The 19,841-nt window shown below is 48.1% G+C and overlaps 1 protein-coding gene and 1 long non-coding RNA gene across 3 annotated transcripts in view; one reads left to right on the top strand and one right to left on the bottom strand.

The window, feature by feature from the left end:
- The first annotated feature begins 2,407 nt into the window (after window positions 1-2,407).
- LOC109145767 overlaps window positions 2,408-19,841 on the top strand; it is a 67,606-nt gene continuing 50,172 nt past the window's right edge. The window contains exon 1 of the long non-coding RNA XR_002047434.3: window positions 2,408-3,531. This is a non-coding gene — a long non-coding RNA (uncharacterized LOC109145767). The remainder of the gene's footprint in view (window positions 3,532-19,841) is intronic.
- The window catches only part of IQCA1 (IQ motif containing with AAA domain 1), a 101,672-nt gene continuing 90,956 nt past the window's right edge, over window positions 9,126-19,841 (bottom strand). For both annotated transcript variants that reach the window (XM_039555024.1, XM_039555025.1), the window contains 4 exons: window positions 18,969-19,055; window positions 16,505-16,682; window positions 13,548-13,786; window positions 9,126-9,378 (listed from right to left, as the gene is read on the bottom strand). In XM_039555024.1, the coding sequence (XP_039410958.1) occupies window positions 9,277-9,378; window positions 13,548-13,786; window positions 16,505-16,682; window positions 18,969-19,055 (606 nt within the window). In that variant the 3' untranslated portion in view covers window positions 9,126-9,276. The remainder of the gene's footprint in view (window positions 9,379-13,547; window positions 13,787-16,504; window positions 16,683-18,968; window positions 19,056-19,841) is intronic.

Raw genomic sequence — 19,841 nt, 5'->3', positions numbered from 1 at the left:
TCCTTACTTCAGCAAGGATGCCCCTGCACAGACCAGGGCCCCAAAAAGGGGTGAGGGTGAGCACTTGTAGCCTCGCGCTCATCAACCTCCAACGCGGGGGGAGCATCTTCACCTTCTCCCCGCGCCCGACTGTTTGCAGAGCACACCTCATTGACCACAACATTAAGCATTTCCCTTCCTCAGATCAAGTCTATCTATTAATAATGGCTTAAATTGCCTGCTCCAGCTTCTCATTACTGGGAAAACTCACTCCTGGCACAGGCAGCAGCACAACACACAGCAGCAAAAGGGTTTGGAGACAGCTCGTCCCCCAAGTTCAGCTGCCGCGTAACTCAGTCCTCATTCCGGGGGGAATCTCAGCCCTTGACCTGCTGGCTCCAAAAGTCCCACAAGACTGCCTTAAAACATCCAGATGTGCAGGTGTGCAGAGCTCCTGGCATCACCACCCTGATTTACAGCTGCCCTCTGGCAGCAGGGAATGGCATTATTATCATTATCATCTTTCCAGGGAAATTTCCAGCGCGGTGCAGGAGCCCCAGGGCCGGCAGCCTGCAGCACTGCCTCCTCCAACATGGCTGATTTAAACCTTGTACCCCCTCCTAGCCCCCCCCAAATAACTCAGATGGGGTTCCTGTGATGGCAGTGTCCCCCCAGCACCCCGAGGAGTGAGCAGGCAGGATGGCAATGCCCCAACCTACCTTGGAGCAATGTGAGGGCAGCTCTCCTGAGTGATGGTCACTCATCCCCCCTGGATCACCATCCCTGTCCGGGCAGAGCGAGGTGTGAGGTTCAATAATTCCCTCTCTGGGACCCAGGTGTCACCTTGCTAAGAACCACCCTGCCCCCGGCACGTCCCCACGTTTATATTTGCAGCTCTCCATGTGACAGCACTGCCCAGTTATGTGGCTGGGTCGGACTGTGGGATGAGCCCCTGCCAACACACACGTCCTTGTCCCTGTGCCTGGGGAGGGGGTCATGCCTTGAACCCCCCCAAAAATACTTTAGCAGATGCTGCTACTGCTCAGCTCTTCTTTAAAAGCTGCTGCCCGGTGAAATATAAACTCATCCCGAGGCTGCATTGATTTTGCCCAGTTTTTATTGGAAATTAGATCATATTTAAGCATTTCCCTTTAACAGCTCTATATAATATGGAAAGGTCCTGTGCTGCAGTTAGTTTATAGTGGCCCATCTTTGACAGATGTAAATAATTCAATTAAAAAGCCCCCCCAAAATCTTTCCAGTTATAACTGCACTATTTTCCTTTTTCCCCCTCTTTCCCCATCAATTATAGGAATTCAAAAAAAAAAAAAAAAGCTCTTAGCTTAAGTAAAAATCCAAGGCTTCCCTCCTCCCCACCTCCCTGCTGAAGAGCTGCAGCTCTGTTAATTATCCCCTGGGAATTCAGTCCTGGGGCATATCCTCTTCTAAAGGTGAAGGGGAGCCCTCCCAGTTATTTAACCCCTGAGTTATGGGCTCATGGAATGTCAACCCGTGTGCCAGGCTGGAAAACCAGCTCGGACTGACCCTCCATCACGTGTCTCCTGCACAGTCTCAGGATTACAGGCTCCTTGTAGGCTCCGTAGTGCAGGATTCCCTCCTGGGATGGGACACACCAATCTGTGATTTGCCTCGTGTCACCATCACCACTCACAGCCTGCCACCTAAAAAGGGTTTTATGAAGGATTATAGGGTGAGGACCCAGCACTGGGCACACCAGGAGTCAGATCCCAGTCCTTTTCCCCCCACTCTTGGAATCTGAAGCAGATTGACTCCATGCCCTAGCTGGAATTCCACCACTCTCTTCGCTATGGGAGGTGGAAACAGGGGAGCTCGATGGCACCACGAGCTCCAACAAGCCCTGGACTTGGTTTCATGTCATCCCGAGCTGTTTTGCTCCTGAGCACAATTAGTTTTCAACACCTGAAAGTGCCCGGCAGTTGTGGAAGTTATTTATGGATTGGAGGATGTGTTTCCCAAGCACACCCTAACCAGAAAGTTACGGAGATAATTGCCTGCCCTCTGGGAGGCAGAAGAACAAACCCAACTATCCCTTGTTGCCCACACCCCTTTCTGGGGGATTGATTTATCCCTTTCCACTGGACACATCAGAACTTGGCTTGTCAGCTTTAATTAGCGGGGCCTTGGCCCGGTTCATTACGGCTCCCACCTCTCCTTGGAGCAGCTGTACTTTCAGCAGGGAACCACCTGGTTTGCCTGCCCCCATCCCTGCCCCCTCTTCCCATCACCTGTGGGGTAGGGGCTGCAAATTACAGGTTGCTGTGGGGTGGGAAGAGCAGCCGGTTCTGGGATCATCCGTCACGGCAGGGCCCTGTCAGCACATTGCCCCCACTGCCACCTCCTGCCCTCCCCGAGCCGAGCCCCACTCGGGATGTGGAGGAGTGAAGGGGGGCCAGGACTTTGGGATGTCCCTGGCATTGCTGACATCGGTGAAATGCGCTGTCACCAGCAGGCCAGGGACATCCCAGGAGACGGAGAGATTTGTGGGAGCAGGGATGGGTTTGTAAATAGAAAATGGAATGGTGGCTCAGGGCAGGACCCTGCTTTAGGGTTCTGGGTGGGTCAGAAAAGAGCCTGTGAGGATTGGGTAAGTTTTGGGACCATGTGTGACCACACCAGTGACCCTCCAACCCACCCTGATGGGAGGGGAAGGGGCTGCTCCCCACGGGGGTGGTGTGGGGGCTACCACCACACCAGCACAGGCTTCCATCGGGCTTGGAAACTACACCAAACCCCCAAATCTCAGGCGGGCATGGTGGATTTTAGAGTGTGTCCCTGCCCAGCACCCCCTCCCTCCCTGAGAGGCTTTTTGGGAGCTGAGTGGTGGCATTTGGGATGGAGCCGTGGGAGTAATTAGAGTAATTAAGGGTGTAACTTCCCAAACTTCGTGCTAAGCGGTGCTAATGGCTCGTTTGCGTGATTCCCATCTCCTGCTGATCTCCGTGCCTATTCACTGCCCCAATTATTCCTAAGAGAGGACAGGATTGCACCCAGGCCTTAATTTCTGCTCCAGCTTTCACTGGGGATTAGAGCCCACCACGCCCTGTCCAGGCTGATGATTTTCTTCGCTCTCCAAATAGTCTTTCTTGGCATTTTTTTCCCCTCATTTCACCCCATTCACTTTTCCCCCTCTCTCTCTATTTTCTTGATTCCCAGAGCTCGATCTTGAGTTGTTTTTACTCAGAAAGCCAAAACCCCCCCATCCATTGGTGGGAAGGCACGGTGGCTTCTCCTTGCTACAGCACAGTCCCAGCGGCTGGGACAAACAATGGTGTGCCTGAGGTGGGAATGCCTGTCCTTGTCCCATCAGCCGAGGAGTTGGGGTTTCCCATTTGCATGTGATCCACTGGGCGGATAAAAGCCTTGGACCTAGAATTCCATGCTTTTTGGTAGCCGGCTGAAGGATTGAGGTGGCTTCTGGTGGCCGAAGCAGCCCTGGGAACCCTTTTCATTGCTGCTAAGCACACACCGGCTATATCCATGCGGAAGCTGTGGCCTTTCAGGGATAAGAAGGTGAGTTCCTTGAGTTTGTTTTTCCATGTTGCTGGGACCTGGCTCTCTTCTCCAGGCTCTCCTGGGTCCAGTTCCTTGGTTGCTCTTGCTTGTTTTGTGCCCTTGCCTGTGCTGTGGGTCCCTTCACCCATTCCCGTGTTTGCATTAATCCTGGCTGCCTTTTCCCAGTGGGAAAACTGAAGCAGGGTAAATCCTAAAGCAGAGAAGCTGGAAAAGGGCGTTAGGAAATGCTGGTTTGGAGCTGCCCTCCCGGGAAGGGAACAGCCTTATTCTGGCCTTCTCTCCCCCTTTGCTTCTGCGTGCATTTCGTGGCGTGGTTAATGATGGTTTTCTTGCTAAATTGAGCAACTTGAAGCATCAAAACTTGTCAGGAGGTGAGAACCCAACCTGTAGGAAACTGCGTGGTTTTGTTCGGAGACGTGCAGAGGAGTTTAGGGATGGGATTAAGTTGTTTTCTAGAGAATCAGGAAAGTTGGGAAGGGTGTGGAGTTGGCATTTCCAGCCTTTGGCTTTAAGGCTGGGTGGGCAGGTGGGAGCAGAGCCTGGCAGTGCCCTGCCCCAAGGTGGCACCGGGTTTGGGGGGTTTGGGGTGGGATGTGACCCTCTCCCTGCTCCATGCTGGCGCATCCCTGCTGTGCCAAAAAACCCCAGGGATTCCAGCCAGGAGCTGTAACAGCCGAGGCTCGTTCGGTGCTTTTTGCTGGAGGCAGTGCCAGCCGAAAAGGGGCTGGTGCTGGTTTGCTCAGCAAAAGACTGGCTCCACTTCCACAGTGTCCTTTTGTCGTGGAGCTTGGGAATTATCCAGAGCCATGTGGGCACCATGCCTTTGGTTGTACCAAGGTTTGGTGGTGGTCCTTGAAAGCCATCACTGGCTGGGGACATCCCAGGAGGGACGGAGAAAGTCCCGTCTCCTTGTGGGGAACATCCCCACGGGCACTGCCCAAACCCTAACAAGAGCCCCAAACGATTTGGGGATTTTATGTAGCTTGTTATCTTAGGTGTAGGGTATTTTTTAAATTTTTTTTTTTATTTGAAATCCCAGCACGAAATAATCCTCTTTTTCTGGTCGGAATAGAAATGGCTTGATGCCACGAGGCAAAAAAAAAAAAAAAAAAAAAATAAAAGGCAGCTCTACCCAGTGCTGCGCTGATTTGCAAGGCTAGTGAGAGACTACAGAAGGCGTTTTCAAATAGACTCCGATATTTTCAGTGCTTGAAGAGGGCCCGACTACATGACACCTTTTTTGAAGCCCTGATTTACAATGGCCCCAGGCTGAGTGCATTATAATTTGCTGCGAGAAGTTCCAAAGTCGCAGTACTTTCAATAATGAGGAGAGAAACCCTAATACGAGAAGACTTTTCCTTTTTTTTTTTTTCCTTTTTTTTTTTTTTTTGGTATTGTGTTTAATGAAAAGCTAAAAATGTGCTAATTTGTAAGTCCTGTTGTGGTAGTGGCATCAGAGGCTTTTGAAATGCGTTACTGACTTGGGGAGTATTAAGGAAAAATGACATTTTGCTACTAGCAGAAAAGTCAATTATAATGTTTCCACACTTTAGAAAATTGCTGATGCAGGATGGGAGTTAATAGAACAGTCAGCTTCACTTTGTGTTACCGGATTTGGGGGGTTTTGCTGAGAAACGTCGGCTTGTTTTTTAATTCTGATGGCAACTTCACTAACGGGCTGCCGCAGGTGCTGTGTGGTTGGGACTCGTCTCGGTGAGGGTGTGATGTATTCCCTTGGGTTGTTCCCACCTGGAGCTGGTCCCTGTGCCAGCCTGGCGTGCTGCAGACTTGCACAGGGGCAGGGAGAATCAGCATCGAGAAAGATTTAGCGTTTTGCTGTGGCTGTGATCCCTCCCTGGTGGTGCAGGAGCACTGAGCCTGCTGCAGTCTGTTCCCAGCGCCCTGCAGAAGAGCCCTGCTCAGTTATTTAAAAACATCTAAAGCAAGAAACAGGAGGAAAGGGCTGTCCTTCCCCACTGTGCTCTCGATGGAGTTTTCCCCCCCATCTCTTGGAGAAGGAAACAGCAGAAAACTTTTCCTAAGCTCTTGGGGAAAAGAGGGTGGGAGTTCTCACTGTGGTTGCCAGAGAGTTTTAGTGCTGCTGCTGAAAACCCCGGTGCTGGAGCTTTCAGGCAGGCAGGGGCAGTCCCAGGAATCCCATCTCGGGGGGTACAGGTGAGGAGGTTGAACAGGTGAGGTACAGGTGAGGAGGTTGAACAGCTCATGCTCATCTATTTCCACCCCCCTGCCATGGGCAGGGACACCTCCCACTGTCCCAGGCTGCTCCAAGCCCCAGTGTCCAACCTGGCCTTGGACACTGCCAGGGATCCAGGGGCAGCCACAGCTGCTCTGGGCACCCTGTGCCAGGGCCTGCCCACCCTCCCAGGGAACAACTCCTTCCCACTATCCCATCTAACCCTGCCCTTGGGCAGTGGGAAGCCATTCCCTGTGTCCTGTCCTGCTCCATGCGTGGGTTGTATTTAAAGCACATTAAAATCCCCAGGGAGGGAAATGCCAGGGCTTTATTTCTTCTGCTCCCTCTCCCAGGTGTTCCAAAGAGGGGTTCCTGCTTGGTGTGGCTAAAAGTGGAGGATGGGGGAGTGAGCATGAAGACTTTTGTAAAAGTCATGTCATATGTATTTCTCCTGGGTTTGCAGGAAGCAATTAAGCCAATTAATTTATTGGTAAATTATCTGATGATGAAGTACAAAATAACTGCAATGAAACGCTGACATTCACATTAATACCGAATTAGTTACTGTATTATGACTGTTCTTACAATGAATGCCCAGTAATTTAATAGTAATGGGACATTTAAATAATTTAGCTGATAATTCTCTGGATCACTTACATATATAAATGAGCATGACAGCTTCTTCTCTCAACTTTGCTGCTGCTGGATTGCTCCCACCTCCACACCAGGAGGTAAAGCAGCCTGGCCTTCCTCTTCGCTGTCCCTCAGAGCTCACCTTTGGCTGGGTGGAGGAGGCAGGATTTTCCCCCTCCATCAGATTGTGGGAACGCTGTGGCTGGAGAGCAGAGTGCAGTTGTGCCGGGCTTAGCAAAGCCACAACCTTTTTATCTCTTTCCGTGAAAGATGTCTGGGCGGAGATGTTGGAGGAGCGTCCCTAGAGGGGTTCCTCTGAGAGCCAGTGGGAAGGGTGTTGGAGATCCAGCCAGGGCCACTTCATTGAGTAATTCAGACACTGAGATTACTCCATGTGTTGGCTCTGCTTGATACAACTGCTTCATTCATTTTTCAAGTAGCTGCACTCTCTGTAATAATAATTACAAACAGCATTAAAATTGCTCCTCGTTCTTCCCTCCCCATGAGGAGCCTCTCCTGAGGAGAGCAGGGGCTTGGCAGCCACACAGGGCAGAGCTTTTCTGCTTTATGGGATGGTTTGGGTTGGGAGGACCTTAAAGATCATCCCATTCCACCCCTGCCATGGGCAGGGACACCTTCCACTGTCCCAGCCTGTTCCAAGCCCTGTCCAACCTGCCTTGAACGCTTCACCACCTCTTTGTCACCTCCTGCACCCACAGAGCTGTTTGTAGTTAAACTGGCTGTGGCTTCTAAATCCCCACAGAAAGAAAGAAATGCGAGCAGCCACCAGTGCAAGCTACACCTAAAGGAAAAATTCCCCAGTGTTTTTTTCCCCCATGAACTGGTGGATAGTGGGGAAAACGTGCAAGTTTTCCCCCTGGTGAAAGGTTCTGCATCCTCCCTGCACGGGGTCGGCATTGTGCCCTGGAGATGGATGTTGCCAGTCAGCTGCTTTTACTTTGCTATTGAGATTGCACTGAAGCTGCTGAAATATGAGTTAATGGGCTTGCTTACATCCTCCCGAAATGTGGTCCTTTCATCACATCACGCTGTGCTGTCAAACCTGTTGTGGAGAGGAGGGTTCCACTGTCGGCAAGATTGAGGGCAGAATTATCCAAATTAGTTTCCCTGCGGATGAGAGCAGAGATGAGGGGTTTTAAACACAAACCCTGTCACCTCTGTGGAGAGCCTGCCTTTTCTCCCCAGGAATGAAGTTAAGAGCACCTTGTTTGATAAAACTGGGGTGTGCTGCCAAATTTGGGGAGCCAGCAGCCTGCTCCAAAGAATAAGGGAAGGAAAGCCAACGTTTGTAGCTGCACTGTTGCAATGGATTGAACCCAGGGGCTGGCAGCTCATGGGGTCTCTTGTGTGGGTCATGTTGAGATTCCAGCAGCTGGATTACTGCTGGGAGAGCTGGGGGAAGGACTGGTGTCCCTCGGAAATGTCCTGAGGGGTCGCACAGGGGAGATGTAACAACAGTTTCCTCTCTTACTGCTTGGCTCTCCTTGGCAGGGCTGGAGGTGCAGCCTCGAGGTTGGAAGGGTGAAACCATGGGGAGCCTTGTACCAGACAGCAAAATACAGCCGGAAAGGACCACAAAAATCGCAAACTGGGGTAGCTCTGTCCTGTGTGCTGCAATAAGCCCAGAGGGAGAAAATTCAGATTATTAACCAGATCCATCCAGTTCTCTCCACTGTGCACAACGATACGGCTGGTTGAATAATTTTCTGTGCAGTTAGTTATGTGCAGGAATCCTCCCAGACCTTTTTTCTCAGGCATTCCTCTTGTCAGGAGTGTCTTTTTCCATTTGGGTTCCTCTTAGGAGCAGGAGGGGCTCAATACCGTCCCCTTCCCAGCAGGGCTTCCTACAGCAGTGCTGCCCAACGTGTACCTCCCAGCCTGTTGATAGAGGCACAGAGTGGTCCCTCAGCTCCCTGGGGATGGTGGGCCTTGTGTTTCCAGGTATTTCCAGTTACCTGTTGTCAAGGCCACACAGGAATTCTGTGATGTGAAGGAAGAGCGGGTGTTTGTGGCTCTTATTTATAGAAGACCATGGTGAATGGGATCCTGTGCCTTACATGAAGGTGGTGCTGGCTCCATCAGTGTCCTGTAGGATGTCCCAAAGCTTTAGGGTATTCCGAGCACTCCTTGTAAATACTTTGCCCTCAAAATCGCTGATTCGTGAGCAAAGTGCATTAAGCAACAAATGCATTGCTATTTGTGCAAATAGGTTACTTAGTTATTATTTTCTATGGCAAAATAGATTAAAACCAGATTTTGGTGTTCATCTGCCCAAATTAGCACCTGGCTGCTTTGCTTTTCTCTGCTGACACCCACATATATGAATGTGTTCATTCTAAGGCCTCAAAAGGTGCAAGTGCTGTTCCTCGTGCAGCTGGGTAAATAGCTTGTGGTGGATTGCACAAAGTGCCTCTTGATCCATCCCAATTAAAAAGCAGTCTTTATAGCTGTAATCGTTTTATTGAGGACTGTAACACTTTAGACCCACAGATACATAAAGCAGTTAGTTTTATAAAGCATATAGGATATTAAAGTAATGAAAGGCATGAAAGTGACATCAATTTTTAAGGAGAGTTACTTGCCGAAATAAATGAGTATGGCCTAAAAGTTGATGGCATGTTACAGGCCTGAGTAATGAACCCTTCTGCCCCCTAAAATCTCCTGGAATAAATAATGCTTGAGCAAGTCAGTGGTCATTAACTCTTTATCCTCTGAGAGCTACATGTTACATCTCATCTGGTGGTTTTTTTTTTTTTTTTTAACTTGTAAAAATCCATTCAGAGAGGAAATCTCTTCCCTGGAATACCTATAACTTGAGGACCATTAATCTGCCATGCCTTTGCAGTGAAGTAGAGCCGTGACTGCTATGGCCAGGTGAAAAATCCTTGAGGAAGTTACTTTTTCCCTTTTCCTTTCTTTCCTTTTTCTTTTTCTGCTTCCTTTGCTGCCAGTGCTGCACTCCACGCTTTCCCCAAAGGGGTCTTGGCATACCAGGCCTGGAGAATCAAAAAGCATTTGTATGCTTTAATAAAATTAAAAAAAACATTTAAAAAGGCAAGACAGACCACTTAAACATTTTACTGCTATAATGGAGCATTCCTTAAAAAACCCAAACCTCTTAAAACCCAAGCTGGCTGGTGGAGAAGCCAAAATGAAACCCTCAGATCTCTTGAGAACATTATTACACCAAGAAGTGCAGCAATTGATCGAGCTGAGTCTCATTAACAGCAATACTTAGCTGGGCCATTTGTGTTGCTATAGTTATGGAAATGTTAAATTCCATGATCAACCCTATTTCCAGAGAATATAGCTCTTGTCAGAGCTCCCTCTGCTCCAGACTTGGCAGCAGACAAATCATCCCCTTCTCGTGCCTCTGCAAATCGATCCAGACAGTTTTGATTTCAATGAGGGGGCTCAGGAAGCAAAACAAACCCTGAACATTAAGAACCTGTTTATTGCTTTCAGATGCCTGTTCACAGGCCTGTGACTTGTAAATGATTTTGGTGGAGTTGCTCTGTAGACTCGCCCAGCTCCTGGGCTGTGGTGTCAGGGAGGCAGCTCTAGGCTGTGTGAGAATAATGTGAAGTGAAGGAGAAGGGAAGGCTTTAAAGTCAGCACTGGCTAGGAATCACTCCTTCTCTGTATGTACAAGAACCTTTCTCAACAAAGTCCTGCCTAAACCAGAGATTAAAATGCCACCAGGCATTGCCTGTGGTTGATAAAATGCCTTCCTTCTTGACCACTGGCTGCTATTTAACACCACAGCTCTGCCTCCTCTGCCTGTGTCATCTTCAGCCTCCCTCCCAGTGTGGCATCCTGCAAAGGCTTTTCCATCTGATCCATCCCAAATGCTGCCTCCAGCTTGAGCCTGGTCAGGCATCTTCTAGGAAATTGCCTTGTCCAGTTGCCCAGTGTGTGTTAGAGGAAGAGAACTTGGAAGAAGAGGGATGGGAAGGGTATAGGGAAGAAAAACTCAACATGTTCCTCTCCTGGTGCCAGATGCTCCTGCTTGGTGTCAGCTTTTCAAGAGCTCTTTCTGGGGTCTGGGAAGGGCTGATGATGACAGGCACCCTGCAGATAAATATTCTCAGCAGGTGGTTGACAGGGGTCAAGCATCCATCTGGCTGCTGGACACTGCAATTCTGCTCTAATTACCCAAATTAGCTGAGCACCTCTCCTCCAAAAACCCTGTCCTCACTGGTAAAAACATCCTCCAGCCTCCTGTGTGCCCACATCTAGGCAGGACATGGGTGGTGGTGGTGGGGAGGAACCCTGGGCTCTGAGTGCAGCTGAATTTTGCTGCCTTAGTCCCAGACCAAACTATTCCTGGTTTTGGGAGAACAGCAGAGCTGGGTCAGGGTGTGTTGCTGTTTGTGGCCCTTCCCATGAGTGGGATGAGAGGGGCGAGGTGGTGATGGTGGGTTTGGGCTCCAGCAGGAATTGCCTTTCCCCAGCAGCAGCTGTGGGAAGCCACGAGAACCTGGTGATGTGTCTGGCCCTGGGTGAGACTCCACGAGGCCACAGCGATTTTATTTCCCCTCCAGTTTTGTGTCCTGGGTGTAACACCCTCCAGACCTTAAGTGGGAGGTGGAGAGAGTAGGAAAATCTTGCCCAGAGCTTTCTGGGAGCTTGGTGGGATCAAAAGAGCTGTTTGGTGGGGTGATCATCTTCCTCTCAGCTCTGGGTCACTGGCAAAGGACTCCGAAGCATTTGGCAGGAGAAGCCAAGAGACTTGGGATGTGTTCTCTTGTTCTTTTCCCAGTTCTTTGTGCAAATATTTCAGTGCACAACAGTAACTTTTTGCCTCTTTAACTGGTGTAACTGTTCCATGAGATGAGTGAAGTCAGCTCCTCAGACATGCCTAAAATAAAAGTCCCTTTATCACCAGCATCTGAACTGGGGGTGTGAGTTACTGGCAGCAGTGACTGATCAGAGTTGAAATGTTTGGTTTTTGGAGGAATGATGCCCATAGGCTTTGGAATGGGTTTTCCTATGTATTTCTGTAGCTGTCCCATCCCTGGAAGTGTCCAGCTTGGATGGGGCTTGGAGCAACCTGGGCTAGTGGAAGGTGTCTCTGCCCATGGAATGGGTTGGAACAAGATGAGGTTTAAGGTCCCTTCCAAGCCAAACCATTCCATGATTTTGGTCCAGTCACTACCAGGCAGAAGTGGTGTGGTTAGCTGGCTTTGCCTCTCTAGAAATCCTTTCTGTGTAAGGATTTGTACCAACCACCCTGGTGCACTAATTTATAATTTCAAAAAATGTGGATGTGTAATTGGGGCAGAAATTTGAGTGAATGGAATGGAGAAATCACATTGTCACAAATTTTGCATTATTTATATTCATTTTGGAACACTGGCAGAATATAAATGTCAGACTGGGAGATTCATGCTTTCAGGGAAGAAAAATCAAAGATTCATCACAGGGCTAATCTTCACTTTGAGTGCAGTGTTCTAGCTGCCCCACTTCCACAAGGGACAAAGCAAAGCAAGGGGAAAGGCCCAGAAATGGCAATGATTAGAAGCTTGGGAAGAGGGGCTTCTGTGTGAGGGGAGGTGGGGATTACTGGAGTTAATTAATGCACGAGGCCGTCTGACAATCCTCTTCCCCTGTGCCGTATTACAGGTGCTGCAGCAAGGCTCCATGACATTTAAGGGAAACAAAATTCCAACAGATAAAAGGAAATACTTTCTTAAGGGCTGTAATTAATGCAAGGAGAGATGATTGCCGTGGGATGCTGAGGATGGGATCATTTGAGCTGTGTTCCAGATGAAGCGCTGCCCAGGCACTTGGTGCTGTACAAAACAGGCACGTTTAGAGTGACTGGGATAATATTTTCAAGTTAAACTCGGACTAAATACTTGCTCTCATGTTGCAGGGTACAAATGGATTACTACTTGGAGCTGGGAATGATGGAGTATTTTTTTTTCCTTTGCTCTAACACTGAACCATTAGCCTTTCCCTGAGGAGAGATATTGGTTTAGTGAGGAAGCATGGTGGGGGGGAAAGAGTAATTTGCCAAATATCACAAATGCTGCCTGTGTTGAGCGAGCCAAATGGCTCTAAATGGAAATTGGGAAGTACTCAGCAGGGCTGGGAGAAATATGCACTATCATTAGGTCAGCAGTGGAAGAAGCCTCGGAGAAAGCTGTGAGAATCTGCATCCTGTCTGTGATGGGAGGTGCTGGGGGATTCAAGGAGCAGGACGACAAGGAAACCTTTCAGCCAGGAAAAGTGGAGGGTTCATAAGCAGTAGAAAACTCTTTTGGGGTCTCCTGGAGCAGTACAGAGGTCTTAACTCATTTGGAGCCCCTGGTGTGGGCTGCCTGCAGCTCCTTGGGGCACAGCAGGGCGCTCTGCCCGGTGGCCAAGGATTTTGTAGCATTTATTAGGCTTGAAGGTGATCCATGGATATTTGAGGCACACGTAGAATCACAGAACCACAGTCTGGTTTGGGTTGGAAGGGACCTTAAAGCTCATCCCATTCCACCCCCTGCCATGGGCAGGGACACCTTCCTATATCCCAGGCTGCTCCAAACTCCATCCTTGGACACTTCCAGGGATCCAGGGGCAGCCACAGCTGCTCTGGGCACACTGAGTGAATAAAATACCCCTCAAATGCTCTCAGTTTTGCCCTCAGGATTTTATAGCCCTGAGGGCAGGGATAGAAGAGCGATGGAGCTTGAGGCAGAAGCTCATTTATTTTAAAGCCTGAAATGAAAATTTTAAGGGAAATTCTTGTTTGAAATGATTTAAGAGAAGGTCTCAGATCTTGATCCCTGTGTGGACATTGAATGCCCAGGTTTTTTGCCTTCTCAAGGTGACATATCCAGGCTTGCTGAACAGCTCTGGAAGGAAAAGAACAAATGCATGGAATTAATGGCCCGTGTGTGTTTTATCCGTGCACGTGGAGGCCACTGTGCCCATGTGAGCTGGGTGCCAGCAGCTGGTTCACCAAAGCACTCTGCCAGCTGTGTTGCCAAAATAACGACTGGCTTGGCACATCCCCAGATGGGAGAGATGGGTTTTGGTGCTGTTGAGCCCTAAATCATCATTCAAATAGTGAGGTGCCAACCCACCAGCACAGTGAGCAGGTTCCTACATCAAGTGTGGCTGGACAGGGCAGGGGATAATAAAAGACAGGCAACAGAGCTCTGGAAGTCACCTGGAATGTTTCTTCCTCCTCTTTGTACACCGGGTCGTGTCTGGCCAGAGAAGTGACAAACTCAGCAGTCCTCAGTGGCTTCCTGGGCATCTGCAGCAGCCTCAGCTCGCTCAGGACAGTCTGCACTGTGTCCACGATGTGTCCCTGGGTGAAGCCATCTGACACGTGGGCCAGGCAGTTCAGGTTCACCAGCTTGGTGAGGGCCCCGCCGCTCTGCAGGATGTAGTGCTTCCACAGTGCTGAGCATCAGGACATGGCAAAGACAGGAGTTCAAGGAAAGCAGGAAAGATACCTTATTATTATTATTATTATTAATTTTGAAACTGGAACAAGAAAATAAGGACTGTTGATCAGGAAAGCCAAGATTCAAATTTTTTTTGGTTTGCTTTCTTTTATCTTCAGATTTGCAGCATAGGGGCCTAAATAGGCACATGTGGTTTTAAACTCTTACTGATCATTTTTTGGCTACCAGTCAGCACTTTTCAGCAAGTCATTAAGGGCACATTAAGTGGGGTGGACATGTGTGTGAAAAAGGAAAGAAACTCTGTGTGTGTACACAGAACGTGTCCAGCGTTCCCATTTGGATGTGCAGAGTTAAGTACCTTTACCAACAGCCTGTTTTTATTTCTGTGACCCTCACCACAGCTTATTCCTGCTGAACTCAGGGCTGCTGTGAGGACTCCACGTCCCAACGGCTTCCAGCCATGCAGGCACGTGTTGCAAGGTGCAAATTTTCTGGATTGGGGTTTTGCTTGTTACTTGAAAAGTAAATCTGGTTGTATCTTTTAGCTGTGAACCTCTGTGACGTGATTGTTTTCTTTGGGGTTGTGAAGTGGCTGAGATTTTGCTTTCAAAAAAAATAGGAATAATACCAATCTTTCGGTTTATGTTAAATAAGGAGCTGTTTCAGAGAAATTTAGGAAAACTTTGATCCTGTCTCCTCAGGCTTGGCTTTAAGGCATTATATAGAAATGTTTGGAAAAAAAATAGAAGGATTAGGGATAAGAGGTTAAAAAGTTTCTTGAATGAGACATATTTGAGTCTGGTGTGCTTGAATGCTCAGATTTGGCATGAAGATGTTGGGGAGAGGCTGATGCTGCTGGCAAAGCTCCCTCGTTCTTCCTTGGGTTGCGACGTCGATACCGCGGGCTCGAGCCCGTAACTATTGACAGCTCTGCACTGCATTTCTCACTCGAGCAAATTGTGGTCTCCCACTTGAATTGCACTTGTGCTCAATAAATATTGGCTGAATCACCAGTTCATAAAAGAGGAATTGATGCACACAAGAGCAAGCACAGTAATATATTGTGTGCTGCAGCTCCTGGTGCAGGTGTGTAACACAAGGCACTGCCTCGCTGGGTGATTAATGGCAAGAAGTCAGTATGGGATTGTGAATCTTCCAGTTTAATGATTTCCATTGTATATTTACTGTTCCCACTGAGCCCAGATTGGAATACTCTGGTCTGTAACCAGAGGGAGGGCTGCAGCAGACAGGTAGTTGTGCACTGTGGCTTGCAAGAATTTGTTATGTCATTATTTTTCTGTCAAAACAAGTTTGTTTCTTTCTCAAATGGGGTGTCAGGCACTGAAAATTGACAGGATTGGGAGGTGAAGATCCTGTTTCCATAGAACTTCAGGGAAGGTTGAAGCTGAAGAACAAGCCAGGCACTGTCTCAAATGGGGGCAACGTCAAAGAATTAAAGCTACAAGTTTAATCTGCTTTAAAATGCCATGAGTTAACTTTTTGGGGTGTTCTTAAGTGTGCAGTTGAAATCCCTTGAGCTGGCCCTTTTTTTTTTGGACTCCAAGTTAGTGGTGAGACTCCCAGAATGTGGCAGTTCAACCCCCAGAAGTGAGCACAGCTAAATTCAGCTGCTATCACCTCCTTTCTCTGGGTTTTACTCATGTCCCCTTATCTCTCAGCAATTTATCAGAGCTGTAACCTAACATGAAACACATGTTCCCTTGCTTGGTGACCATTTCCCATCCACACCAGGAAAGTTACAGAACGTGGGAGAGATTTACAACGTGCTAGGCAGCCAAAATCTGTCTTGGGCTTGCCCAAATGTGCATCACCTCGGTGCCTTGGCTGCCTCTGAGGGATGCAGGATGGAACTGGACTGCACAGTGTGTTTATAAGAGTTTTGTAACAAGGTGACAGTGTGGACAGAGCAAAGAGAACCTGTGTGGCAAGGTCCCTGAGCCAAATGTGTTTTCTTTTCTTGCTGTTTGTTGCAGACTTCAGGGTGCTTAAAATCGCAACACATTGGAAGTTTGTCTTATTAGACCAATTTACATGGCTAGAAGAAAAAGCCACTGATTTCCTTACAAGCTTTGAGTCTCAATACATGGAATATTCCATGGTCTTTTTTCAGAATTTGGGAGCTGTCTATCACTGTAAACATTTGACAGACCAGACGTGCAAATTCTTGGCTGCCTCTACAATTTCTCTCGCAATCTGTAAGTGCAAAATGTGGAATTTGGCAGTGAGAACATTTAGTCCTCCAGACATGGTTTGGTTTTGGAGAGGCCTGGAAGTTGTGTTGTTTAGAGTTTGGAGACTGGAAATTCAGAATTTCAAGCTGGAACCAGAAATTCAGAATCACTGTGTTTAAAAAAAAAAAAAAAAAAAATAAAAGCTTCAAATAGAAAATGTGTGCTGAAGTAGGATCTTGTGCTTCAGACGGAGGGGAAAACCAGCTCAGTCGGAGCTCGGTGCACACTAAACTCATGGAAAAATGGGAATCGCTGCTGAAGAGTATTTTAAACTCTTCTCCCAACTTCCACTTCTATTATTTGATCTTTGGGATAGCCTGTATTGATTTAACCTAAATTTTCAGGACTTGAGGTGCACCAGGGGCATGACTTGAGTTGAAGGTCAGTTCTGAGGGTAACTAGACAATAAACATGGACTTTAAACAGTAGGAATAACCACGGGGACTACGTGAAATACTTGCCACATCTTGTCAGGTAGTCGGGCTTAGGAACGAGAATGATTTTCTGGAAGACTTTGCAGAAAGGTCCCAGGTTGGCATCGAAGGGCCTGGCAGTGGTCCCCACGAGCAGCACCCTGTCCTTGGGTTTCAGAGCCCTCAGGAACGGGGGCAGCATCCTTGCCAGGCGTTTGGCGTTCATCTGCAGCACGTGGAAATGCGAGGAGGAAAAGAGTTGTTAACGATGCTGACAGCTCCGAGTTAATGAGCTGGAGCTGTACCTGCTGCCTGCAACAGGATTTTGGGAGGGTTTTTAGTGGCCTGGTTGTACGTGGTATGAGCAGAGGAGATACCAGCACAAGGAGGAAGATTCTGCCTCCTCAAAATCGGGTTAAACACTTGATTTCTGCTTCTGTTTTTGTGGGTTTGTGCCGGTGCCTTTCACTATTGAGTTTGCTGCTCAAGTTATTCAAAGGTGGAAGGAAACAACTCACTTAAAGAAGGAAATCCTTATTTCCAGCTCAAGGAGAAATACTGCAGGGACCTGCAAACCTGATGAACCTCAGCAGGTAGAAGATTGTAACCTCGTTTGGAATCCTCCCAGCTCTTGGAGATTACGATTTTCTGACTTCTAAGTGTGAAAAAATACACTTCCTGTTTTTTGCTGTGGTTTCTAACTTGCTGAGGTTCTGAGAACAAAGGTTTTGGGAGCCGAGGGTTCATGTCTTTGCAATAATTTACTACTTGACTTTGTAACACATATTTAACTACTTACAGAACAGATGAGTATTGAACAAAACCTGGTATTGGAGAGTTATGTTTGATAATGTTCAAATGAATATTGGCTGGAGAAGCCTAATCAGATTGCTGTGCTGTCACTACTGTTAATCAATAAGCTTTCCCATAAGTTTTGAGGGGTAGAGTAGCATTTTTTTCCCCCTAAATATGCTTGTCTTAACACTATATATCTGGTGGATCATTCCTTTTCTTCTCATAGTCATGCTATGCGTTTTTCCAGGTGTGCCAATTACTTCATCAGGATAATGAGTTGAGGGTGTCTTAGCCCCAGGGCTGGGCATGGGCCTGCTGCTGGCAGGGGTGACACTGCCAGCTCATAGTTTTGCTCCTGGGTGAAGTATCCCTCTGTCCTGGTGGCAGGAATGTCACCCTGGGGTGAGATTCAGAAGCTTTGGCTTCTCAAGGCTGAGCTTAAGCTCATCTTGGAGCAGCCTGGTCTAGTGGAAGCTGTCCCTGGCCATGGGGTTGGAACAAGGTGACTTTTAAGGTCCCTTCCAGCCCAAACCACTCCACGACTCTCCAGAATTCCAGCACTCCTAAGGAAGGTTCCCCAGACTGCCACTGACCTCTGTCTGTCCCTCCAGTTTCATGCTGTCCCCTCCAAATGCTGCATGTCCTGTGAACAACTTGGGATGTGTGGGATTCCAAACCTGGAGCCAATAGACTCCCACCCAGGGAAGAGACCTTCTGTTAAATGCCTGCAGGTCTTGGGATGAGTAAAAGGGGCAGAGGTGATACCTTGGATTCAGAAGTGGGCAGGACAAGAAATCCATCCCCACTGATGGCTAAACAGAGCAGGATCATGAGTAATCCAGGCCATTTTTGGTCCCTAATCTTAATTTTAATCCCCATCTGCACTTCCTGCCAAGATTTGAGCCCAAGAGAAAGGTTCCCCCTCGCTGTGGGGACCACTGAGGGCATCGATCACTGCACACCCATCTCCTCATGCAGCCCTTGCAGAAGGAACAGCCCCATCCAAGGTTGGGTTGCCTCATGTTGCCTTTCCAAAATGCAGGCTTGTGACCACCCCACAGACAACCTAAGAATAAAGCTCTAAAAGCAAAATATGTTGCAGGGAGCAGGAATTGGGGTGAATTGCCCTATGCTGTGGTTTTGTTGCTGTGACTGTTGGGCAGTGTTTTAAAATTTTTTTTTTCCAGTGGAGAAGCTCCACAGAAGAGGGAAGAATGGAAGCAGTGGCATTAGGACTCCTGGGAACCCAAAGAAAATAATCTGTAATTGTAACTATTTAACACAGGCTCTTTGTTTTTGCAGTGGAAATTTATCCTTGTTACTTTATTGTTCACTTTGGCTCCATCCAATTTCACAAATTAATAGAGCTGAACAATTTAAGCTCATCTCAACTCGGAGCTTCTTGCCTCATATTTTGAAATTCTCCATTATTCCCTTTTACTTTCCAGTGCACTGATGAGCAGTGACTGGACTGTTTTTAAATAAAGCGAGGATAGGTGGGAGAGAGAAATGTGACCTCTTGGGGGCTCTTAAGAAGTCACAAGACTCTCTTAAAAGCTAAAAAAAAAGAAATGTTAGTGAGACAAGCTATTATCAAGCAAGCTTTGGCAGGTCTGGTCATAGTGGTATGAGCTCAGCTGAGGAATACACTTGTTCCTTTGTGTGGGATGTCATGCAACAGGAGGAATTACCTGCACTGAAATGAAGAAGAACTCACCTCTTCCTCTCCCTTCGGTGTCCCTTTGGAATATAATCTCTCTGTGCCTCCAATCCACACGACCGAAGGCTGCAATTCCTTGCCCACCTGTGAGAAAACGGGGGAGAAAAGGCCAGGAGTTGATTAAAACAGCTGCAGTTTCATACCTGGGAGCCTGGCACTGTGCTTTTGAATCCAGATTTCAGCAGCTCAATTAGCCTGGCTTATTTTTTATGCCCAGGAATGTTCAGCACTCATGGATGGCACTGCTCAGCAGCCTTGGCAAATCCAACTCTTTCCAGTTCGGAATTGAGCATTAAGAGCCCATCCCAGACTGGAGCATTTTGTCTGCTTAGCTTTAATTCCTCAGCACAGATTCAGCTGCGTTCCTGCAAAAGGAAGCCCGGATTTGGTATTCAGTGGAAAATTATAGTCCAAGGGCAGCTTTAGGTTGAGGCTGGGATCCCACCCTGGTTTTCTGGATGGGGAGACAGGCAGGACATGGCTGTTGCATGAGAGGGGAGGGCACTATCTTTAAGCAAAATAGTTTGTCAGTCTTCTGGTTGAAACCCCAGCACTGAATTTGCAGTGAGCCCAAGAATTAAATTTGAAGGGAGTGGGGGAGTGAGTCCAGAAATGGGTTTTCCTGCTCCAAAGTCGGAGGCACGATACCTCTGGTTCACAGCAGGATGGCAGCAATGCTACAGGCTTTTTCCACATCCTGCACTCTTCCCCATTGCTATAGAAACGCCAGAGGTTGAGCCATTCCAGAGGTTTAGACATTCTGCTGCCAAATTTTAATCACTTTCCAGTGGCTCTCAGAGTTTGCTCAGCAACAAAAGTGATGGCTCGAGGAGTCAGCGGTAACGAGACAGAGAGAGAGAGAGAGGCACA

This window comes from Corvus cornix, chromosome 7 (assembly GCF_000738735.6).
Source record: "Corvus cornix cornix isolate S_Up_H32 chromosome 7, ASM73873v5, whole genome shotgun sequence".
Classification (NCBI taxonomy): Eukaryota; Metazoa; Chordata; class Aves; order Passeriformes; family Corvidae; genus Corvus; species Corvus cornix.
The sequence above is the reverse complement of the archived record's forward strand: the minus strand, read 5'-3'. Positions and strand labels throughout refer to the sequence as shown.